Below are 20,852 nucleotides of genomic sequence, written 5' to 3'. Positions count from 1 at the left end.
AAATTTCTCCCAAGACCTTCAAGGTCCCAACTGACCTCTGAGTCAGCTGTAAAGGAGGAAGAAACCGATTGTCTAAAGTTAGACTACATTTCAGAATAAGAATATCTATAGTTTTGCTGTATTTTGCTGCAACTGTAGTCTGTGTTCTTGTATTTATTTTATTTTTTGCTGATTTTGTCATATCTGTTATCTAGAATGGACAGCAATGTTGCATCCATTGGTCTCCTACTTCATTTGATTCCCACATCATCACAAGGCTGCAAGGGACCTGGAATGTCATCCTGTCAAGCTGAAAAAACATCTTCAAAAAGGTACATTTGGACATTTCTGTCACTACATATTGTCTGCCTCAAAATATTGCCAGATGGGTGGTATATGAAAAACACAATTAATATAAAGAAAATCAGTTGGAGAGCTGACCTTGAGTGTTACTTGTCTCTCTTATCTGCAGGCACTAACAAGAACAGCTTGATTGCAGAGAAGAGACCACACAGACATACCTGCTCGCTGATGGGACAACGAGGAACATCATTCATGGATGCTACACAACTCAGATCTACACGTCATATTTGTTCATGTCTAGGTAACTTTGATGATGTTGTGTTTTATTAACTATTTTATGTTTCTGTACAACACTTAATGGACGTAACTAATTAACCTCTACACATCTGGTAAATGCTTTAAAGTTGCCAGTTTGCCCATTTGTTCAATAAATGTTGAAATGTATACATCTGTCTGAAGACTCTTGATTTTATGTCTAATCTTGTACATTAACTTTATTTTTAACATAATAATTAACTTTTTTTTTTGTTTGCACTGAAAAGAGGACTTAATTTATTACACTTAAAACAACCTCAGGGGTTTTAAATACACGTACTCAGTAGATGATCGTTTATATGTCACAGTTAGACATTGTTTAAAATGAAATGTGAAAATGAAAAGGATTGAATAAATTCTGATTTTAATTCAGCGTGTGTGTGTGTGTGTGTGTGAATTTTATATATATATATATATATATATATATATATATATATATTATATATATATATATATATATATATATATATATATATATATATATATATATATATATATATATATATGTCATATCAAGGATTGTACCCTGTCGAAGCCAATTTTGTACCCTTTTTGAAGGGGCCATTTTTGTACCGTTAAATAAAGGTACAAAATTGCCACCACCGGTACAAAAATGGTCTGTTAAGGTACAAATCACAAGGGTACAAATTTGTATCCTATGCCAAGGGTACACAAAATGTACCCTTGAGGGTACAGCCCCAGTGACAAGCCATTGTACCCCTAAGGGTACAATTATGTGCTTTCTTTTCTGAGAGTGTATTTATAATTGTAATAAATATAATCATTTACAATAAAAGTGGTAGTGCCTAATGAGTGTTTAATAATGATACAACTATTTGTAATAGTAATAAATATAACCATTTACAATCTGTTATCATTGCATCCTGTTAATGTATAACAATACTGAGGTGCAAATGTATCTGCCACACTGTAAAAAATAAGTGTAATTTTAACTGTAAAATTTTGTAAAAACGCTACGGAAAAAAACTGATAATAGGTTAACAGTAAGTTCCCGTACTATATACAGGGAAAAACTGTAAAAGATCTAACAAAGCATTTAATGTAAATTTACAGTAAAATTCTGTTAATTATACAGCTTTTAGAAGTAAAAAAAGAACAAATCAATGTATAATTTACAGTCTAAAACTGTAAACTGATATTCCCAGAATTCCCTGCGTGACACTCCACGTTTGAAAGTATTTTGTTTAAATAATCATGTTTTTAAATAGTTCTTGTTATCAGTTATGTACATTTGAGCTTTATGTTACATCTTCTGTTGCTTAATGAAAGTTTTTTGCATTATTTAAGTATCACGTGTGTTACCATGATGGTGTTTTGTGTTTCCATAAATGTGCACCTTCTATATGTTAATATATACTTCTGCTTGTGGTGAAGCTACTTGTGATGAGCTTTGATACTTCATGTGGCTTTCTCTTATACAGTACCATCTTTATTATTATGGTGGTTGTCAGTATTTTCAAGGTACAAAACAGATTTAATTTTGTGTGTTGTTGAATTTACTGGTTTAAATTCACATTTTCTTGTTTGTAAATTACAGCTTTATATTGTAAAATTAACAGTTTTTGACGTAAATGTGTTTACAGTTTTCTGTATTTTTACAAAATTATTCTGGCATCCACAGCTGCCAAAAAGTTTTTGTAAAAACAACAAGAAATTTTTTACAGTGCAGTATAAAGTGTAACTAGCATCTAATTATTATTTACACTTGCACTTAGCCTACTGTAAATAGGATCTATCTTTAAGAAAGTATGTTAATTCCACATAAAATAGTAACTGTAAAAGTAATTGTAAATAGTCACTGCCATAGTTTTCTTTATTGGCAGATCATTTGTAAAATAAGAAAAATTCACTTAAAATATTTATTATTATTATTACTATTATTATTAAATTATTATTTTGTGTATATTTTTTGCCCATGATATACCATAAATGTGATTAGCTATTAATTCATTAATCTATTAGTTCAAGTTTAAACTCAGAGTTGGTTGAACCTTCTTATTGAAATGGGCCCCTTGTGTTTCCAGGTTTTTCAAGCCACATCGCTTCAATCCCAGTATACTTTTACCCAACTATTATTAAAAACCTTACTATAAAAATACAACAAAACATTTTCTTATGAACTTATGTGAATTATTATGACAAAATGCATTAGGAAGAAGAACTGCACCTGCTATTAGTAGCATTAGAGCTAATGTTAGCATCAAGTTACATTAAACAATTTATTAAATTATTACTACACTTTTACTCAAAAATCACTTTAAACCCCGATCAGGTGTTTGTAATAACTTCCTTTTACGATCATGGGTATAATTTAGTTGTTAACTGTTGGTTGAATATGCTATTTATACCCTTTTGCATCGCTGCACAAGTTAGCATTTCAGATTTACATTTTCAATATTGTTATACACATGCCCCAAATCAGGGCCGTGCAGAGACCTTTGGAGGGGCAGGTGCTCAAAGTATAAAAGGGGCACATGGAACAAGGCTTTAAATAGCATGGTTCAAAATATCAATACAGCAATATATTGTGATGCATTCCTTGTCGATTCGCGTGTCGATATGGATGATTATGTATTGATACGGCAGCAAATGCTGTGATGCAGTTTTGAAAAAGAAACAGATTAGAAGAGACAATTTTAAGTCTAAAAGTAAAAAAAGAAAAAATAAATAATTATTTCCACCTAATAATAACTCTGGGATTAGAAACTGAAATGTAATAAACTGTCTCAACCTGATGGCTTTTTCTTCTCTGTTCTACAGAATAATTAAGAACAGTGGTTATAGTAAAAACTACAGAAAACACTTGTGCCTCTACATTTTCCTCTTTCTCACCAGACTCTGTCTCCTGGCTTGCTGTTCCCTGCTCTCTTTCTGTCACTTGTGCCTCTACATTTTTCTCTTTTTCTTACTCTAACTCCATATCCTCATCTGATCTATTACTTTTCACTCTCTGTCCATCTAGGAACAAGGCTCAATCTACTATTTCAGCAATTAATGTATGATTTTAACCATCAGTACTACTCTTGCACCTAATCAATAAGTCCACCTTAAATATTGATACAAAACATTAAAAAACTGATACACTGGAATTTAGTGATTAATATTATTATTACTTTTGTAGTTCTTGTTGTCTAAAATTGAACACCTTTCAGGGCTCCAAATTGCGACTAAAACGGTCGCATTTGTGACCATAAATATTAAAATGCGAATGAAGTTTTTGCTGAGGTTGCCACTGGCGACTAGCCCTATGTATTTACATGCTATCTCTTTAAAAAATGTAATGCCTTTTCTCGTGATTGTTTTGCATTCACATCATCTTTTGTTATGGATCATTATCATAAAATCGCCTAACTCAGTGGAAAATTAATATAAAAGATTATTCTGTCTCAAGAAATATGAAGTAAACATCAGTAAATATATCCATATATCTCCGCAGATATGCATCTTTGGTCTATAAATCCTTATTGACGCTGTTTCAGTGAGTCTATGTGAACACAAATAAACCGCTGCTGACGTGACTGAATATGAATGAGTGGTGAATTTCTATTCTAAATATGACTCATATTATAATACTCATATTATAAAATACATATTTATCATTTTGCACTCCTGACATAAATTACTAAATAACTGTCACTGCAGCAATGTTTTATCAAGACATTGGTCAAATATCGAAGCTAGAGTCTTTAAACTTTCAATTGATGCACAGTTAGTCCAGATCAAGTAAGACCAAGTGATGTTTAACGTGCTGTGAAAGTGAAACAATAATAAACTGGAGCCATCGCCGATGTTTGCAAGCAAAGGGGTCAAAACAATTAGATTAATTTAGCTGTGCCTCATATGTGTCCTGATCTAAACTGAAGATGGTCTGAAACTGCATCTCTGTAATGAAGTCACATATGAGTAGATGGTTTTCAATAAGGAGATCATAATGTTTTAGGAGTTACAGAAACTGTAGTCTTATTCAACAAAAGTCTATCAAAGTTGTCTGATGTCTAATTACTATAAATGTATATGATAATCTCAATCATCCATGTTCTGTTCTTGCATCCATCAAAACAGCTCAACAATAACCAGCAGGCCTCCAACGCAGATTATGATGGATTTCATGGAACTTGGCACCGAGGTCATCTGTATCCTGTTCATCACACATCTACTCAAGATGATGCTGAGTCCACATGCACTCTCACTAATGCAATACCACAATCTTCATCTCTGAACACAGGCCAATGGAGGGTGCTGGAACGTGACGTTGCCACGATTATGAATGACTGTCGGAACAGAGGTTACAGCGTATATGCTGTGGTAGGGGCAGTTTCCAAACAACAATCAAAACAATCTCATCAATAATTTAAACATACCAAGCCACATATGGAGTGCTTTCTGTTGTATTGATAACAATTTGATTGCCCGGCGTTCTAGGGTTACATCGCAGTGAACCAGGGGAATAACCCTCCCAATAACATAACTGTGCAGAACCTGGAGACTCAACTCACTGTTCACTATGGGGTTAATTTTCAAGTGTTTGGAGGCCGATGTTAGGTTTAGGCACTGAAATAGACCAATGATACTTTAAACTCTGCATGTTACATTCTAGCTTTGCCTTTTATCTTCAGCACTTGATAAACATGTTTAGATAAATAGGATTTAATTGTTACTGAAAAGCTGAAAATAGCATACGCTACCATCTGCCATTATACAATGGTGTTTTATGATTGCCCATGAGGTAAAGTACGATACAAAAAAATGAGTACACCACTGTTGAAGCTATTCTGTTTGACTGGTTGCACTGTCAAAATTGTTGGCTTTTTATTAATATATATATATATATATATATATATATATATATATATATATATATATATATATATATATATATATATATATATATATATATATATATTAGGGCTGCACGATTAATCGCATGCGATTGTCATGCGTGTCTCATCAGTAAAGATGGTTCTGTGATTAGCGGTAAATGTCCATCAGCTGCTTTCAAATGGAGCCGCACCTAATATACAGAGCCGTAGATCGTTGACAAGCTACGCAATATCGCGTTCATAACCGCATGCGATTAATCTGCGATTATGAACGTGATATTGCACAGCTTGTCAGTGAATTACGGCTTCCCATCACACTAGATGTGGACTGACATCGCTCAGAAGTCAGATGTTGGTTGAAAGTGAAAACCCAACCTCTGTTTGGTGTCAAACTCTAGCGTAAATACTCCAAAAACATGACAATCTTCACTTATTATAAACAAGATTTATTTCTGTCATTAATGTAAAAAGTTCTTATTGAGATTAACAGAGATGTTGATGGTTTATTGAAAATTATAGTTTAGTTTGATGTCACCATTATGCTGATCAGTACTTAGGAAGTATGAGTCTTTTCAGTGTTAGCGGTCATTTAGCTGCTGTAATTATACCTGTTACAGCAAAAACATTGTTTTAGAATCACTTCAAACCATAGGATGCTTAGACATACAGAGACCTTAATAATTAGTGTAAGAATCTCAACAATGGTGACATGCTTCATGCCGCAATGCATTCTGGGTGCTATGGATGAGTTTTGCATGATGTACCCAGAATACATTGCAGCATAAAGCATGTCACCATTGCTGAGATTCATACACTGAATCTTGATGTTTGTGTGACAATTTTTTTTTTTAATTTTTGAAATTATCTGCTTTAAATTCAACTGGGTGTCAGGCTGTTGACCATTGAGTCCCTTTAATAAATAATACTTAACTAACACCACACAGTAGCTTGGGTGAAAACAAGTAATCAGACATATCAATCATCAGCAAGCAAACAGCACCATTGAACCACATATTCGTTTGCTGTTTTAGCCACAATAAAGATGACAGCAGCTAAAAAACAACACCGTCAAGTCAAGTGTCAAATTGCACAACTAAAGCCAACACTTACCAGCATTATGGTGACATCAAACCAAGCTATTACTTTTAAACAGACATCAACATCCACATCTAAACATCCACTTAAATCTTAATTAGAATGTTATGGAATAATGTTCTAATAATGTTATTGATAAACATTTGTAGAATGTTTTTTAGAGAACGTTATCCTATCTTTTGAGAGAACGTTCTGGGAACAAAAATAAAACTACCCGCTAAAAACATTGTTAGAACAATCCATGGGAATGTTCTTAGAACATTTTAGAACAAAGAAAATTCTAGCTGGGAAGTGCCGCTCCATTTGAAACCAGGTGGTGGACATTTACTGCTAATCACAGAACCGGCTTTACTGACAAAGACATGCATGACAATCGCATGCGATTAATCGTGCAGCCCTAATATATATATATATATATATATATATATATATATTGCTTTTCTGTTCTCTTATTTCTGAGCCATTTTGGATAAAAGCATCTGCAAAATGAATCAATGTGTACAATGTGTGTTTTTCTCAGTGTGTGTGTTTCTCATTTAGAAGAAAGGAACTGAAACTGCTGCATTGTTTTCCTTTAATGACTGATCATGCAAGAAGTGTGTAGACCACAACAGAGCAGTCAAACTAACAACTGTAAGCAAAAGAAAATATGTAGAGCATGAACTTCACATGAACTCAGATATGTGTGATATAACCTCCCGAGGAAGGTGCATTGACCATCAAACACTGATAGGACAGCCATATCTGTAGAGGACAGATATTTCAGAAACTCATTTTCATATTCGGTATTAAAAGCATTCACTTCAAAATCAAACACTTACTGTAAGCCATCAATCGTACTGCTCTCTCGCTCTCTTCTCACAATCTTCATCTTATCTACAACCCCAAATCAGAAGTAGCCTAATAAATGTATTTTAATACATGACATTTTAACAGAATATTTACACAGAAATTACATTAAAATATATATATATTTTAATCTATGTGCTTCTGTATGGGCTCAATGCTTTCATTCATATTTCGCTGTATATCCTATGTTTTTATTAATAATTTGGGTGTATTAATGTTCATATTTGTCTGTGTATAAATTAACTGAATTAATTTCGAGTTTGTATTCATCATTCACAGCTGCTGAAACAGCCTTTAAATTAGTTTGGGCACATGAGGACATAAATTAGGTTAAACTACTGCATGTCCGCCCATAAAATAATAAATAATTATTTAAAATACCAACTGATTACCAGCACACGACCACCGATCCGTGACATTGCCACGATGTCGCAGTTACTTACTGGGAACGTCACAAAGTTATGTTGTGGCGACGTATACACACCTTTCACATTTACGTTTTTTTTTTTTTTTTTTTTATTCAGTTCCATCACACAAATGATTAATGTGAACAGAAAAACATTGCACATCTCAAAGCATGCAAAATAACTGTGGCAACAACAAAAATTACAATTGAATACAAACGTACATATAAACAAAGACAAATAAAAATAAGAATACAAAAAAAAGATACAAATTAAATAAATAAAAAATAAAAACTGCATTAGGGCAATTACATAAATTTGAAAAGCTTTAGAATTTGTATTGTTTTTAAAAGCTTCTTGTTTTGTGATCTTATATTAGAAAGGGTTTCAAAATATATTTTAAGATCAGTGTTACAAAATGTAATATATGATGGTTTCTTTTGAAATACTTTTAACTTATGAATATAAATATTTGCTAAGATAATTAACAGATTAATAATATACATATGTTTATCAGAAAAAGATGGGTTTTGATAACAAAGTAAAATATCGTGAGGTTCTAAATTAAGGACTTTGTTTATTTTTTTTGTTATGTCTATTTTAAAGTCAACCCAAAAAGAAATAGACCAAGGGCAATAGAAGAATAAATGTTCAATATCCTCAACAGATGCATTACAAAAGGTACACTTATCACAAACACTATGAATATATCTGCTAACAACTGCATTTACAGGATAACATCTGTGAATCATTTTGTAAAGTACTTCTTTTACTTTATTAGAAATTACATATTTATATGGCAGCATCCAAATGTTGCGCCAAGATATACAGTGAGGTTTAAGCCATTTTGATTTACATGGAGGACTGGATCCAACATTAAGGGAGTTTCTTATAAAACTATTATTAAAACGCTTGTCAAAAATAGAGAGACCATTTACAAAAAGTTGGAGATTTTGTTGGCTTGTATTATTGATATTAACATCAGAGGATTTTGGTTAAAATTAGTTAAATTCTTTTTCACTTACAAAAAAGCCATATCTTGTAATAAAATTAGGATAAGTGTAAAATTGCCCATTATTGTCAATAAGCTGGTTTACAATTAATATGTTATGCCGAACCCAATTCTCCATATATAATGACTTGTTACTATGAGTGATATTAACATTGTTCCATATAAAACACCTACTAGGAGAAAAATGATGTTTGTACAAAAGTGACCAGTAAAGCAATGCTTGTTTGTGATAATTGGCCAAGGCAATGGGGAGTTTACCAGTTATATAAGGGCACTGCAACAAAAAATTTAATCCCCCAAGTTTTTCAAATAAATAATATGGGACAATGTTGAAAATACTTGTCTGATTTAATTATAAAATAATTATATGATGATAAAATTTGGTTGAAAATTGTAAAATTAAGAACATTTAACGCACCATCAGATAGTTTATTAATAAGGACCCTTTTTTTTACTTTATGAGGCTTTTTTCTCTAGATGAAATTAAAGAGAATTTTATCCATTTGTCAGCATATAACCTTTGGGGCATTAAGTGAAGACAGGATGCTGCTCTCGAAAGACCTTCTGCTTTACTTAATAAAATTCTTCCCTGAATAGAAAGATCTCTTGCCAACCATGAATTATACCTCTTTTGCATTTTTTTCGATAACGGGTATAAAATTTGAGTTGACCATTGCATCAGTATTTTTAGAGATTTTGATACCCAAATAGTTTACCATGCTCTTAACAGGAATATTACATACAGTGGATAGGTTGTTATTTTTGAGCTGTAGGATCTCACATTTAGATAGATTTAAATTCAATCCAGAGAATTTTGAAAAATTATCAATGATATTCAAAGCCAGAGGTACCTCAGAACTGTCACTAAGAAAAATTGTTGTGTCATCAGCAAGTTGCGATATTTTGATTTGTCTTTCATTAACTGTAATACCTTTGAAGGAATGTTGATTTATCATATTACTTAAAACTTGAGCTACAACCAAGAAAAGGAATGCAGAAATTGGACAACCCTGTCGGATACCTCGGTTTATTTCAAATCTAGGAGATGTTTATTTGGCAAGTTTAATAGAACTACACATTTACGGTTGCCACGACAAAACTGCAGTTATGTAACAGTTACGTAATGTTGTCAGCAGGGGAACGCACAAAACCTGATTAATATTCATGAATGTAGCAACTCATTAATCCTTAGTAATCCTTTGTGTGTTTTACAGTAATTATTATAAGAATTTGTATCATTACTATCCTATAAATATTTTTGTTAGTTTTTTCCCCATTTTTTTTTTTTTTTGACAGAAAAACAACCACCTCTCAAATTAAAATGTTCAGTTAAAATGACTAATATGCATTCAAACATGGTTATCGAATTTACTTCTAATTACTTAAGTTATATTAAATAATACTTTATTATTATAAAGCTTGACTGACTGATGTTGAAAGTGTATTTAATATATATATTTTTTTTCATTTTACACATATTTATATATACACAGCAAAATCCCCAGTGTTAATTTAACACTCTGAGTGTGGACTCATATAAACACTGAAGCAGTGTTAAAAGTAACACTGAAGCAGAGTTGAAGTTAATGAGATAATTAAGAAGTTAATTGAGTTATGATTGAGCATTATTGAAGACACCTGATGTTAACAAGCAGAATCACCAAACGAGAAAATCACAATTTGTGTGTCACCATTATAGTGGTCAGTGTTTGCTTTAGCTGGGATCTTGGCTTGTAACTTTTTAAGTTTGTTTGTCAAACCAAGAGCAAAAATCATCTCGTGTTGATGAGTATGTTTTAATGTAATCGTTGTTTGACACGAGTCACTGAACTCATTTACAGTCTTTTCTCAAAGTAAAACTTCCATTATTGATTGTAACAGCTTTGATTCCACAATGAAAAAATCTGTATTTTCTATACATTGTGTAGGTATCTCTTGCAAGTGATTCTGATTTTTTTTTTTTTTTTATTAAAGAATTTTAATTTTAGGCACACACAGATAACAATAATCAGTGTATGAATCTCAACAACGGTGACAAACAACATATTCAGATAAACAGACCAACTCTGAACATCACAAAACTAGATACAAAATGAACATAAAAACAGCAAAAATAATATATAGTTAGAATAAAAAGTTAAAAAGACAGTTCAGCTCATAATTTATTCATGCCGCAATGCATGATGGGAGCCATGGATGAGTTTTTATTGGCTACAACATGCTTTTTTGATGGTCACCGTTGTTGTGATGCTCACGCTGATTCCTGATGTCTGTGTGTCTAAACAAAAGATTTATTTTTTACATATAACTAACTATTAAAAACATGTCATACTATGTCAGAAATGCTGGGTTGCTTACTTTTCTTTTTCACTTAATTTATGTATGCAGTAAAGAAACTTAAACTCAGGCATTCAGGTCACTCTATAACAATTAGCTCGAATCACAATCAATAGAACACATGATTGCCTTTGCTGTGGTCTGTCTGTATGATATAATTCAGTCACCACAGCCACATAAAATCTAAAGACAATAACTGAAGGGTCAAGATCCCAACTAAAGCAAACATTGACCACTATAATGGTGACACACAAATTGTGATTTTCTTGTTTGGTGATTCTGCTTGTTAACATCAGGTGTCTTCAATAATGGTCCATCATAACTCCATTAACTTCTTAATTATATCATTAACTTCAACTCTGCTTCAGTGTTACTTTTAACACTGCTTTAGTGTTTATATGAGTCCACACTCAAGAGTGTTAAATTAACACTGGGGATTTTGCTGTGTATATATATATATCTCAGTCTGACGAGTAAACTAAAGTATTTACTAGCCAATGGCGATTCAATTGCCAAGGTGTCTGCAGAGGGTTGGAACCTAACCAGCAGTCATTATTAGGGCCTGAGCACAAAAACTGAAATGTGTTCTTTTTGATAAGAGGAACGTTCCCCTCACATTTTAATGAAGATAAGAGCAACTTTGTCCAAACCATGGCATGCACTTTTCGTGAGGTTTTGAGACTGACCTACTTTCCATTGCAATTTGTAACAAATAATTTCTTCAATAAAGTAATTCTAAATCTGATTCTGATATTTAAACAGACAGTGTTTTCTAATGCTAAACTTTTTTTTTTCAGTTTGGTTTTTTATCTTTTTATTAATCTTGTGCATCCATGCACCAATTTTATTATGCAATTAGAAGCTACTTTTTATGTCTTTATCTTAATACATGGTTTTATTTTAAAAAAGGAGCTTTACACACAACCTTATCAGAGCTAATGATAATGACCTTTATTGTTATACATTTATGTAGTCTTGATTTAGATGTGTAACATGGTTTTACATTTAAAAGGGTTGTAAATCTAGTCCAAGTAAATATTAGCACGTCATAGTCAACTTTTATCAGGTAATTTCAATACAACAAAAATGTGGCTAGTAAAAATGCTTTGTTGCTAGTAACTTTGGAAAACCACTAACCACATTGCCTAGTGAGCAAAAAAGTTATTGTCAAGCCCTGCTCGCTATAGAAAACATGTCTATTGTTATAACGAACAACTTTCAAGCACAAGAGATTGACAGATAAACTGTTATGATTGGAGTTATGGATATTTGAGCAAACATTTCGCTTTGCACATTCAGTTTTAACAGCATTAAAAAAAAGGCAATTTTTATTTTTTTATAATATGTGTTCTATTGTCGTTTATGCAATAAATGCAGGACCCTGATTGGGTGTGGTTTATATAGGACTAAAAAAGTGTGTAAGATTTACAGAATCTTGGACCCTTTGATCAAACACGTCAACGATATGAACAATATGATCCAGAGAGCCCAGCCCCATGAGCTCTCTCCAAGACAGGAGTCCTCTGAACCTGACCATCTTCAGTTGGTTTCTGTGTTTCATACAGTTCTGTGTCATTGTACAGACAACCTTGTTTTGCGTCTTTATTAAAGACTGTCTTTGCACATGGATCCTTTATAACACCCTTGACAGTAGTCAAGTATTGAAAGTGAGATACAAGTAAATGCATAATGCATTTTGTATCGTTGGGTAAGAATAAGAAGCACTTCAACTAGTACTTTGTGTCTTTTATTCCAACATAAAATATATGTTATACATATGCATAAATAGGCCTGATGTTTATAGTATCTGAAAAGCCCAGAAGAAATGCCATTAGAATTTTTTACTTACCCCATTGATGAAAATCATCAATTATTGAAATGATCAGAGTGTAACTTCTGATGAAATGTGTGTTTAATTAATTAGATAATATAGTACGAGTGATTCCAAGAAGCAGTGGTTCTGTGATAATCATTTAATATAAAGAATTTTCTAAACAGTGTGGTCTTCTACAGTGTCAAGCAGTCACACACAGACATCAATAATCAGAATATGAACCTCAACAATGGTGACCATAATAACAATAAAATGCTGCAGAGCATGCTGGGAGCCATAGATTAGTTTTGTACTATAATAATACCCAGCATGCATTGCTATTTTGTGTGTGTGTGTGTGTCACCATTGTTGAGGTTCATATTCTGATTATTGATGTCTGTGTGTGACTTATTGCTGCCATAGAAAAAAGATGAATGTGCATAAAGTGTTCAGTATTTTTTGTAAAACTGATTTCGATTAAACCACAGACTCTTTAAACATATTCCATTATAATGAAGTAAACTAATCATGCATCAGGTACTTTGTCAGTTTTTGGACTCTAAACAGCTTCATAATTGACAGTTGTCATCACCAGAAAGCTGCATAACAACCAATATCTGTTAATATTTTCTCTGGGCATTTGAGATACAACAAACATGTTTTAGAAACACATAGTTATAACAGCCAGAGAAAAGACTAAGACAGAAATCAAGGGTCAAGAGCCCAACTAAAGCAAACACTGATCTCTAACATGGTTACTTCAAATGAAACAATAAATCAACATCTAAACCTTAGTTCATTCTCAATAAGATCTTCTGTAGACGTCTGACAGAAATAAAGTCAGTCTGGTTATTAATAAGTGGAGCTGCTGATGCTGTTTGTGGGGTTGTTTAATCAGATCTTGAGAGATTTCATGTATTTTATTTCAGTTGATTTCATCTAAGTCTGTGTCTGAAGTCAGTTGTAATAGTTCTTGTGTTTCTCTTTTTTTCAGTGATTCTGTTTGTTAACAGCAGCTGTTCATCACTAATTCTCAATCAGCACTTAGTTAATCACTTAATTACTTAAATGCAATGTACATCTTCTTTCAGTGAACTCAACTGAATTAAGTAAAGAGTACTCGTAACTGTTAGTTTTTTCAACTTAAATGGTTTAAGGCAATCAGTTTCCTCAAACGGTTTGAGTTAACCTAACTTGTCAGGTATTTAAGGATATCGGTTTACTCAAACGGTTTGAGTTAAGTTAACTTATCGGGTTTTACAGGGAATGAAAACTATGAACGTATAAATCATACTTCGTGTGAAAAGGAGGTTTACTGCTTCTATTGTTCATTTCAACTGGAAACTGTAGCAATTCATACATATAGGAACATAATTCCAGATTTTGTTTTATTTTATTTTATTATTTAAAAAAAAAAAAAAATGAATATTCCGAGTCTTCAGAACCAAAATGATTGATTTGTGAGAGGAATAGATGTGATCACCATCTCCGTCCACTGTAAAAGCTCAGAGCATGTGTGCAGTCTGTGCTTAAATTCAACAATTGACGCCAAAGAAGCCTTATGCCAAATGTTTCCTATTTAAAGCTATGGAGGACCGCTGCATGTAAAAAAAATAGCTGAAGTGTACTGACTGAGCATCAATATTTTGATGAGTCGAGTGTGAGAATGTGTTGGGATCACACACAGGGTAGTAAAAGCCTGAAATCTTTTACCCTTTACATTTTTTTCAGTCCCCATGAGGAAAACAACGTATAAATCATACAAAATGTTGTTTTTGGTTAATGTACACATGCAGAACGTTTTCTGTGCAGTTTGTAATTAGGAGCAGAGAACAGAATATACAGTTTGTACAGTATAAACCCAACATCTGTGTGTTTGTGCTCTTTTTCAGTAAGTGATTTGAGGATTGTTCTGCTAGGAAAGAACGAATCTGAAAACAGTGAAGTGGGAAACATTATACTGGATACAACTGCGTTTCAGAGTAAAGCCCTGTCTTATTCACAGCATCTCAATGAGAAAATCAGTGGACAGGTGGAGAAGAGACACATCACAGTCATCAAAACTAACCTGCTGCAACCACATCTCCCACAGCATCAGATAGTAAAGGGAGTGAGAGAATGTGTGTCTCTGTCTGCTCCTGGACCTCATTTAATCGCACTCATACTGCAGTATAAGGACTTCACAAAGGAGGACATGAAAAGTGTGTATAATGTGCTGAGTCTCTTCAGTAAGCAGGCCATTAAACACACAATAGTGGTGACAACTGATGAAGACTCATTTTCATCCAAAATCACCTCAAAGCTATGGAATAATGTTATTCATAATTTAATAAAGGACTGTGGAGGAGGACATCTTAAGTTTGATTCAAAAGACTCAGGATGGCGCTCTGAGATTTTGAAAAGGACAGAGGAGATACTCAAGAAAGAACATGAAGAATTTCACTATTTTAGTTATGAAGTTGTAAAATAAAGATTATTATAAAGAATATATTCTGTCTCACTGTGATAAGTAGCAACATGGAACCATCTGTTTCAAACACGACCGATGTTATATTGTAATTTTAGAGCAAAACATTATATTAATCTCATAAATTGTCAAGTTTCGATGCTATGTTAAGCAAACATACTACCTATCCCTGTTGCTAGGAGCAACTGTTTTATAATTGTAATTTTGAAAATTAAATTCACGTATAAGACTTTGTGGTTGTTTTTAAGAAGGGCAGAAGCAAAGAAGTGTAAGTGTAGGTTTAAAAGAAAAGAAAGGGTCTTAAACCGTGTGAATTGAAATGTGCCTGTAAAAAATAATGTTGGGTATGGGTAAGGTTGGGCATTGTTTGAATTTTTTATGATTCTGATTCTTGTCAGTTCCTAATTTTGATTCCAATAAGGTAAATAATAATAATAAATAAATAAAAATGTTAAAATATGAGATACCATTCACATTTATTCTAACTCTTACTGCAAAATATTTCCTAAAGAACACTTATACAAGGATGTGTGTGCAGCAGGGAATTCACAGAAATGGGGGACAGAAATTGTACTTTTGTCTAATTGACAGGCTTTATTTTTTTTCTTATGTATTTTAATTGGATAAGAAATCCAAATACACTGCTGGATGATAACCGATAATTTGTATTCTATAAAAAAGGGAGGCCTTTGTCCATATTGAGGATTTCCTGCATGTGGTAAGTTATCACTTCAATTGTGAGTTAGTCAGTTGGCTGATGACATGGCTCTTAAAAAAAAAAAAAAAAAAAAAAAAAAAAAAATTCCTTGTTAAATTCGATTTTGTAAATATGTTATTACAAAATTGAAAAACTGCCTGTTAAATTGTCATTTTTTAACAGTCAAGTGCTTTTGGCTTGGAAGGTAATTTAGAAGCACAATTTTTCTCCACACCATTATTAAATCTGGAATAATTGTAATATTCTGTATAAACACAAGAGTATATTTATGAAAACCTGGTTGGATAAAGGGATTCTTTTGGTAGGACAGTTGCTGAATCCTCAGGTGCATTATTGATGCTGATGAGAGCTCGGGACACACGTCAACCCTCACACGCTGGGGCAGGCCAGTCACATACTGCTCTCTGGAAGAAAGGAAGAGTAACGGTTATCACAGAGTTTTCTGGAGACATGTCTCACCAGTGTGTGTGAGACAGCGGCTTTTGTAGCTGTCCCTTGTTGAGGCTCAGCTGTGGCCAGCCAGCCTGTGCTGAGTGCATGCAAGTGTTTCTCCTTGGTTTCCAGGGCGACGCTGATGAGAGCTCGGGACACGCGTCACAAGAGGTATTTCATACTCTATACATACTTTTCTGCTATACCCTGGTGACACTTTCTGTGGCAGAATTAGTTTTTCATCTAGCAAAAAAAAAAAAAAAATTAAAAAAATGTATTAATTTAAATGAATGAATAAATACATTTATATAAAAAATAAAAGTCTATACATTTATTATTTACAAAATAAACTGTTAGTAAACCAAGTGCTACCTTCTGTTGGTCCAAGTTTATTTGAAATATTAATTGGAGGAAAGTTTTGGTATTACCTACGACAGCGTTTTATTACCAGTTCAAAAAAAAAATCGAAGATTACGAGATTAAAGTCGTAATATTTCGAGAATAAAGTCGAAATTTTTTGAGAATAAAGTCGTAATACTATGAGAATAAAGTCGAAATATTATGAGATTCAACAATATTCAAATAAATCCCAGTGGCCTGCAACTTCTCCCGGTGCTCTCAATCCAGGACATTTGCATCCGCAATAAAAAACTTTAATGATTTCATTTCGACTCTATTCTCATAATATTTTGACTTTATTCTTGAAACATTAGACTTTATTCTCATAATATTTTGACTATTCTCAACATTTCGACTTTATTCTCGAAGCATTACTATCGACTTTAATAAAAATTTCAACGTGGCACTAAAACGCCACCGTAATTACCTAATAAATATATCTGTCACAGTGTCTGGGTTGTGTTCCCTGGGTTTCCACTAGATGTCCTCCTTTCCCCACGGTGTCTGTCACTTCATTTATCACATTCCTCACGTCCCTGCTTAATTATTGCACCCAGCTGCCACTAATTACGTATCATCACACCCTGTCAGTTTCCCATTAGCGTTTGTCTCTCCTTGTGTATATAACCCGGTCTGTCTTAGTATGTGTCACGGAGTCGTTGTTTATTTATATCCGTCCGTTCTTGCCCTTGCCCTTTGTTCTTGTTTAGTTTATGTTTGGATTGCTCTTCTGGTTTTCGACTCATGCCTGGACTGTTTATTCTACCAGAAAGACTCGGGAGATAAAATGTACGAAGCATACATTTATTGACAACTCAGCAAGCATAATTATACATTTCTTTGGCGGAAGGCCCCGTCCATGGTTCGTAATCTGCATTTCCTGTCTGAAGACGAAGGCAGGGGCGCAGCCGACCCCCCCTGGAAGGTAAGGACAGGACCATTCTGGTGGTGGTGGGGAGGGTGGAGGTTTTTGTCCAGCGGCATCTGCGAACTCAAACATGTGTAAGTACGAACTTTTATACCGAACTATAAAGACGTGATTGGATAATGATGAAGGTAATTAGTGACGAAGTGAACAGAACTTAGGCTAAAGCTTTCATTTCTCTTTGGATTAACCCCAAATAAAGACGTACTTGCAATCGGTTCTATCTCTGTGCTTCATTGGATCCCGGCCGTGATAGAACAGCCTATGTCTCCTCCCCAGCCACAGAGCGGGAGAGGAACGGATTTGAGGGAACTCGCCTGGTGGTTTCCCGGGGGACCAGGGGAGGTCGCCGAGGAGGGAGTGGTCAAGAGGAGACTCAGCACTGCTCTCAACCATGGCCTCCCTTCGACCCGGGGCTCGTGTGGGATGGATTAGAGCCACCGTCTCACCATGGCGGACGGAGAGGAGAGAGGAAGCGCACGTCCTTCACGGTGGCGTCACTGCCCATGATGGCCGCTAGTTCAGCGCCACGAGGCAGGATGGACACCAACACAGCACCACAACACAAGGTGATCACCAGTCCAGCGCCACGGTGCAAGATGGCCGCCAGCTCAGCGCCAATGCCCAAGATGGCCGCTGACTCATTCTTGGATTATTTCTCCACGCTGTCAAAGATCTTAGAGATTCCCAAGACTGTTCATGTCACAGCTGCTGAGCCAGCGTCACAGCCCAAGATGGTAGCCAGCCCAGCACCACACTACAAGATGGCTGCCAATCCAGCGCCACCGCACAAGATGGCCGCCAGCCCAGCACTACAGCACAAGATGGCCGCTAACCCAGCACCAATGCCCAAGATGGCCACTGGTCCAGAGCCACGGTCCAAGATGGCCGCCCGTCCAGAGTCATGGCCCAAGATGGCCGCTAATCCAGCGCCACAGCACAAGATGGCTGCCAGCCCAGCACTACAGCACAAGATGGCCACTAACCCAGCACCAATGCCCAAGATGGCCACTGGTCCAGAGCCACGGTCCAAGATGGCCGCCCGTCCAGACTCATGGCCCAAGATGGCCGCTAATCCAGTGCCACAGCACAAGATGGCTGCCAGCCCAGTACCACAGCACAAGATGGCCGCTAACCCAGCGCCGATGCCCAAGTTTGCCACCGGTCCAGCGCCACAACACAAGATGGTCGCCAGCCCAGCACCACAGCACAAGATGGCTGCCAGCCATCAAAATAAACATTTTTTTCTTACTTCTGCTGACTGTAATATGCAGAAGCCATTCCGGCGGATGATGTAGGATGTCAGAGTTTAGTGATTAGTGACGAACGCGGAGACAAACAAAATGCCGTTCATTAACTAGAAGTACAAAACATCATCATTATTATTTTGACCCTGTCTGGGCTTCGTGGAGAGCGGGTCCTTCAACAACAGTTGGATTTCATCATGATAAGGTACTCTTTTGCTGAACTTCTCTCATTGGAACATTATTTACTTCCCGACGTCTGTGTTTAAAAGACCTTGAAATCATGTCGGCTTTTACGTCGGCCAAAATATTTACACAGAGGATCACGGCGGAATGTTTATACTACTGGGACTGGCATTAAAGTTTTATGTTCTCTATCCAAGGCCTCTGAAACACACAAGCATTCTCTACTTAATGTTTGCCATGCAAACTTGTGTTTTCCACAGCTGACTCATCAGAAATTGCGAATTGAAACTGCTCGATTTGCACATCTAAATGTTCGTTCACTGAATAATAAGACTGCTGTATTTCATGATATCATATTGAACAATGCTTTGGACTTTTTTTGTATCTGTGAGACTTGGCACCAGCCAAATGATTTTATAAACTTAAATATGAGTGCTCCACCGGGATATACATATATTGAGAGGCCACGTCAAAGTGGTAAAGGTGGCGGTCTCGCTGTCCTTATTGTGCTCATATGTCGACCTCCAAAACCAAATTCTATGTTTTTTAATGAACTCACAGAGCTACTTACATCTCTTAGTGCTCTTTGTCCAGCAATGATTGTGGCTGGAGACATTAATATTCATGTGGATAACTCTAATAGTATTCTAATAGTTGATTTCATTGAAGCATTAGACTGTTTTAACATGATTCATCACGTGAAATTTCCCACTAATAATAAAGGTCACACACTTGATCTGGTATGTTCTGTTGGAGTGGACATTGATCAACAAGATAGTAGTGACTTGTGTAGCTTCTCACTTTTAATTTAAATGTACCACTTCTAAGTGGTACTCAAACAAGGGTATTAGTTTTAGAAATGTCAAGAATCTTAAATTTGACAGTCTCTCCTGCCTAATCTCAGAGCACTCAGCTGTTGAAACTGTTGATCACTATAATTCTATTTTGCCATCTGCTTTGGATGAATTAGCCCCTAGGAGAGAACGTGTTGTTTCATCTAGTAAATCTTTTCCTTGGTACACCACTGAGTTAAGGGCTATGAAGATGAAAAGTAGGCAGCTTGAATGCCAATATAAGAGATCAGGTTTGACTGTTCATAAGCTTATGTATGACGGTCATTTGAGTCAATACGCTGAAGCACTCAAAGCAGCAAGAACAAAGTACTACTCATCTATTATTAGTGATGGTGCTGCAAACCCGAGTAAGATTTTTAAGACCATCAAAAGCCTTATTGCACCGATCAAGTCACCAATTTGTTCCTCTGTGCAGGAGTGTAAAAAGTTTCTCAGTTTCTTCATGGAAATTTTTTTAAATATCTATAAGTCTATCAGTTTGGTACCCTGCCCTGGAGTTCCTGTGATCTTTCCACCTAGTTTTCGAGAAATTGCATTTTCTAGTTTTAACATAGTCACTAATGATTGTATTCTGAAATTAGTGATGGCAATGAATACAACTACATGTACTCTTGACCCAATTCCAACATCTGTTCTAAAGGGGTGTCTCTCGTCAATTTGTTCCCTCATCTTGAACATT

The 20,852-nt window shown here is 35.0% G+C and overlaps 1 protein-coding gene across 1 annotated transcript; it reads left to right on the top strand.

The window, feature by feature from the left end:
• The first annotated feature begins 2,918 nt into the window (after positions 1-2,918).
• LOC113040591 (GTPase IMAP family member 2-like) lies at positions 2,919-15,418 on the top strand. Its single transcript, XM_026198893.1, has 2 exons — positions 2,919-2,922; positions 14,841-15,418. Exons 1-2 carry the CDS (start codon positions 2,919-2,921, stop codon positions 15,416-15,418), a joined length of 582 nt encoding a protein of 193 aa, XP_026054678.1.
• The last annotated feature ends 5,434 nt before the right edge of the window (positions 15,419-20,852 follow it).

This window comes from Carassius auratus, chromosome 22, assembly GCF_003368295.1.
Source record: "Carassius auratus strain Wakin chromosome 22, ASM336829v1, whole genome shotgun sequence".
NCBI lineage: Eukaryota > Metazoa > Chordata > Actinopteri > Cypriniformes > Cyprinidae > Carassius > Carassius auratus.
This window is presented reverse-complemented; position numbering and strand designations above follow the sequence as displayed.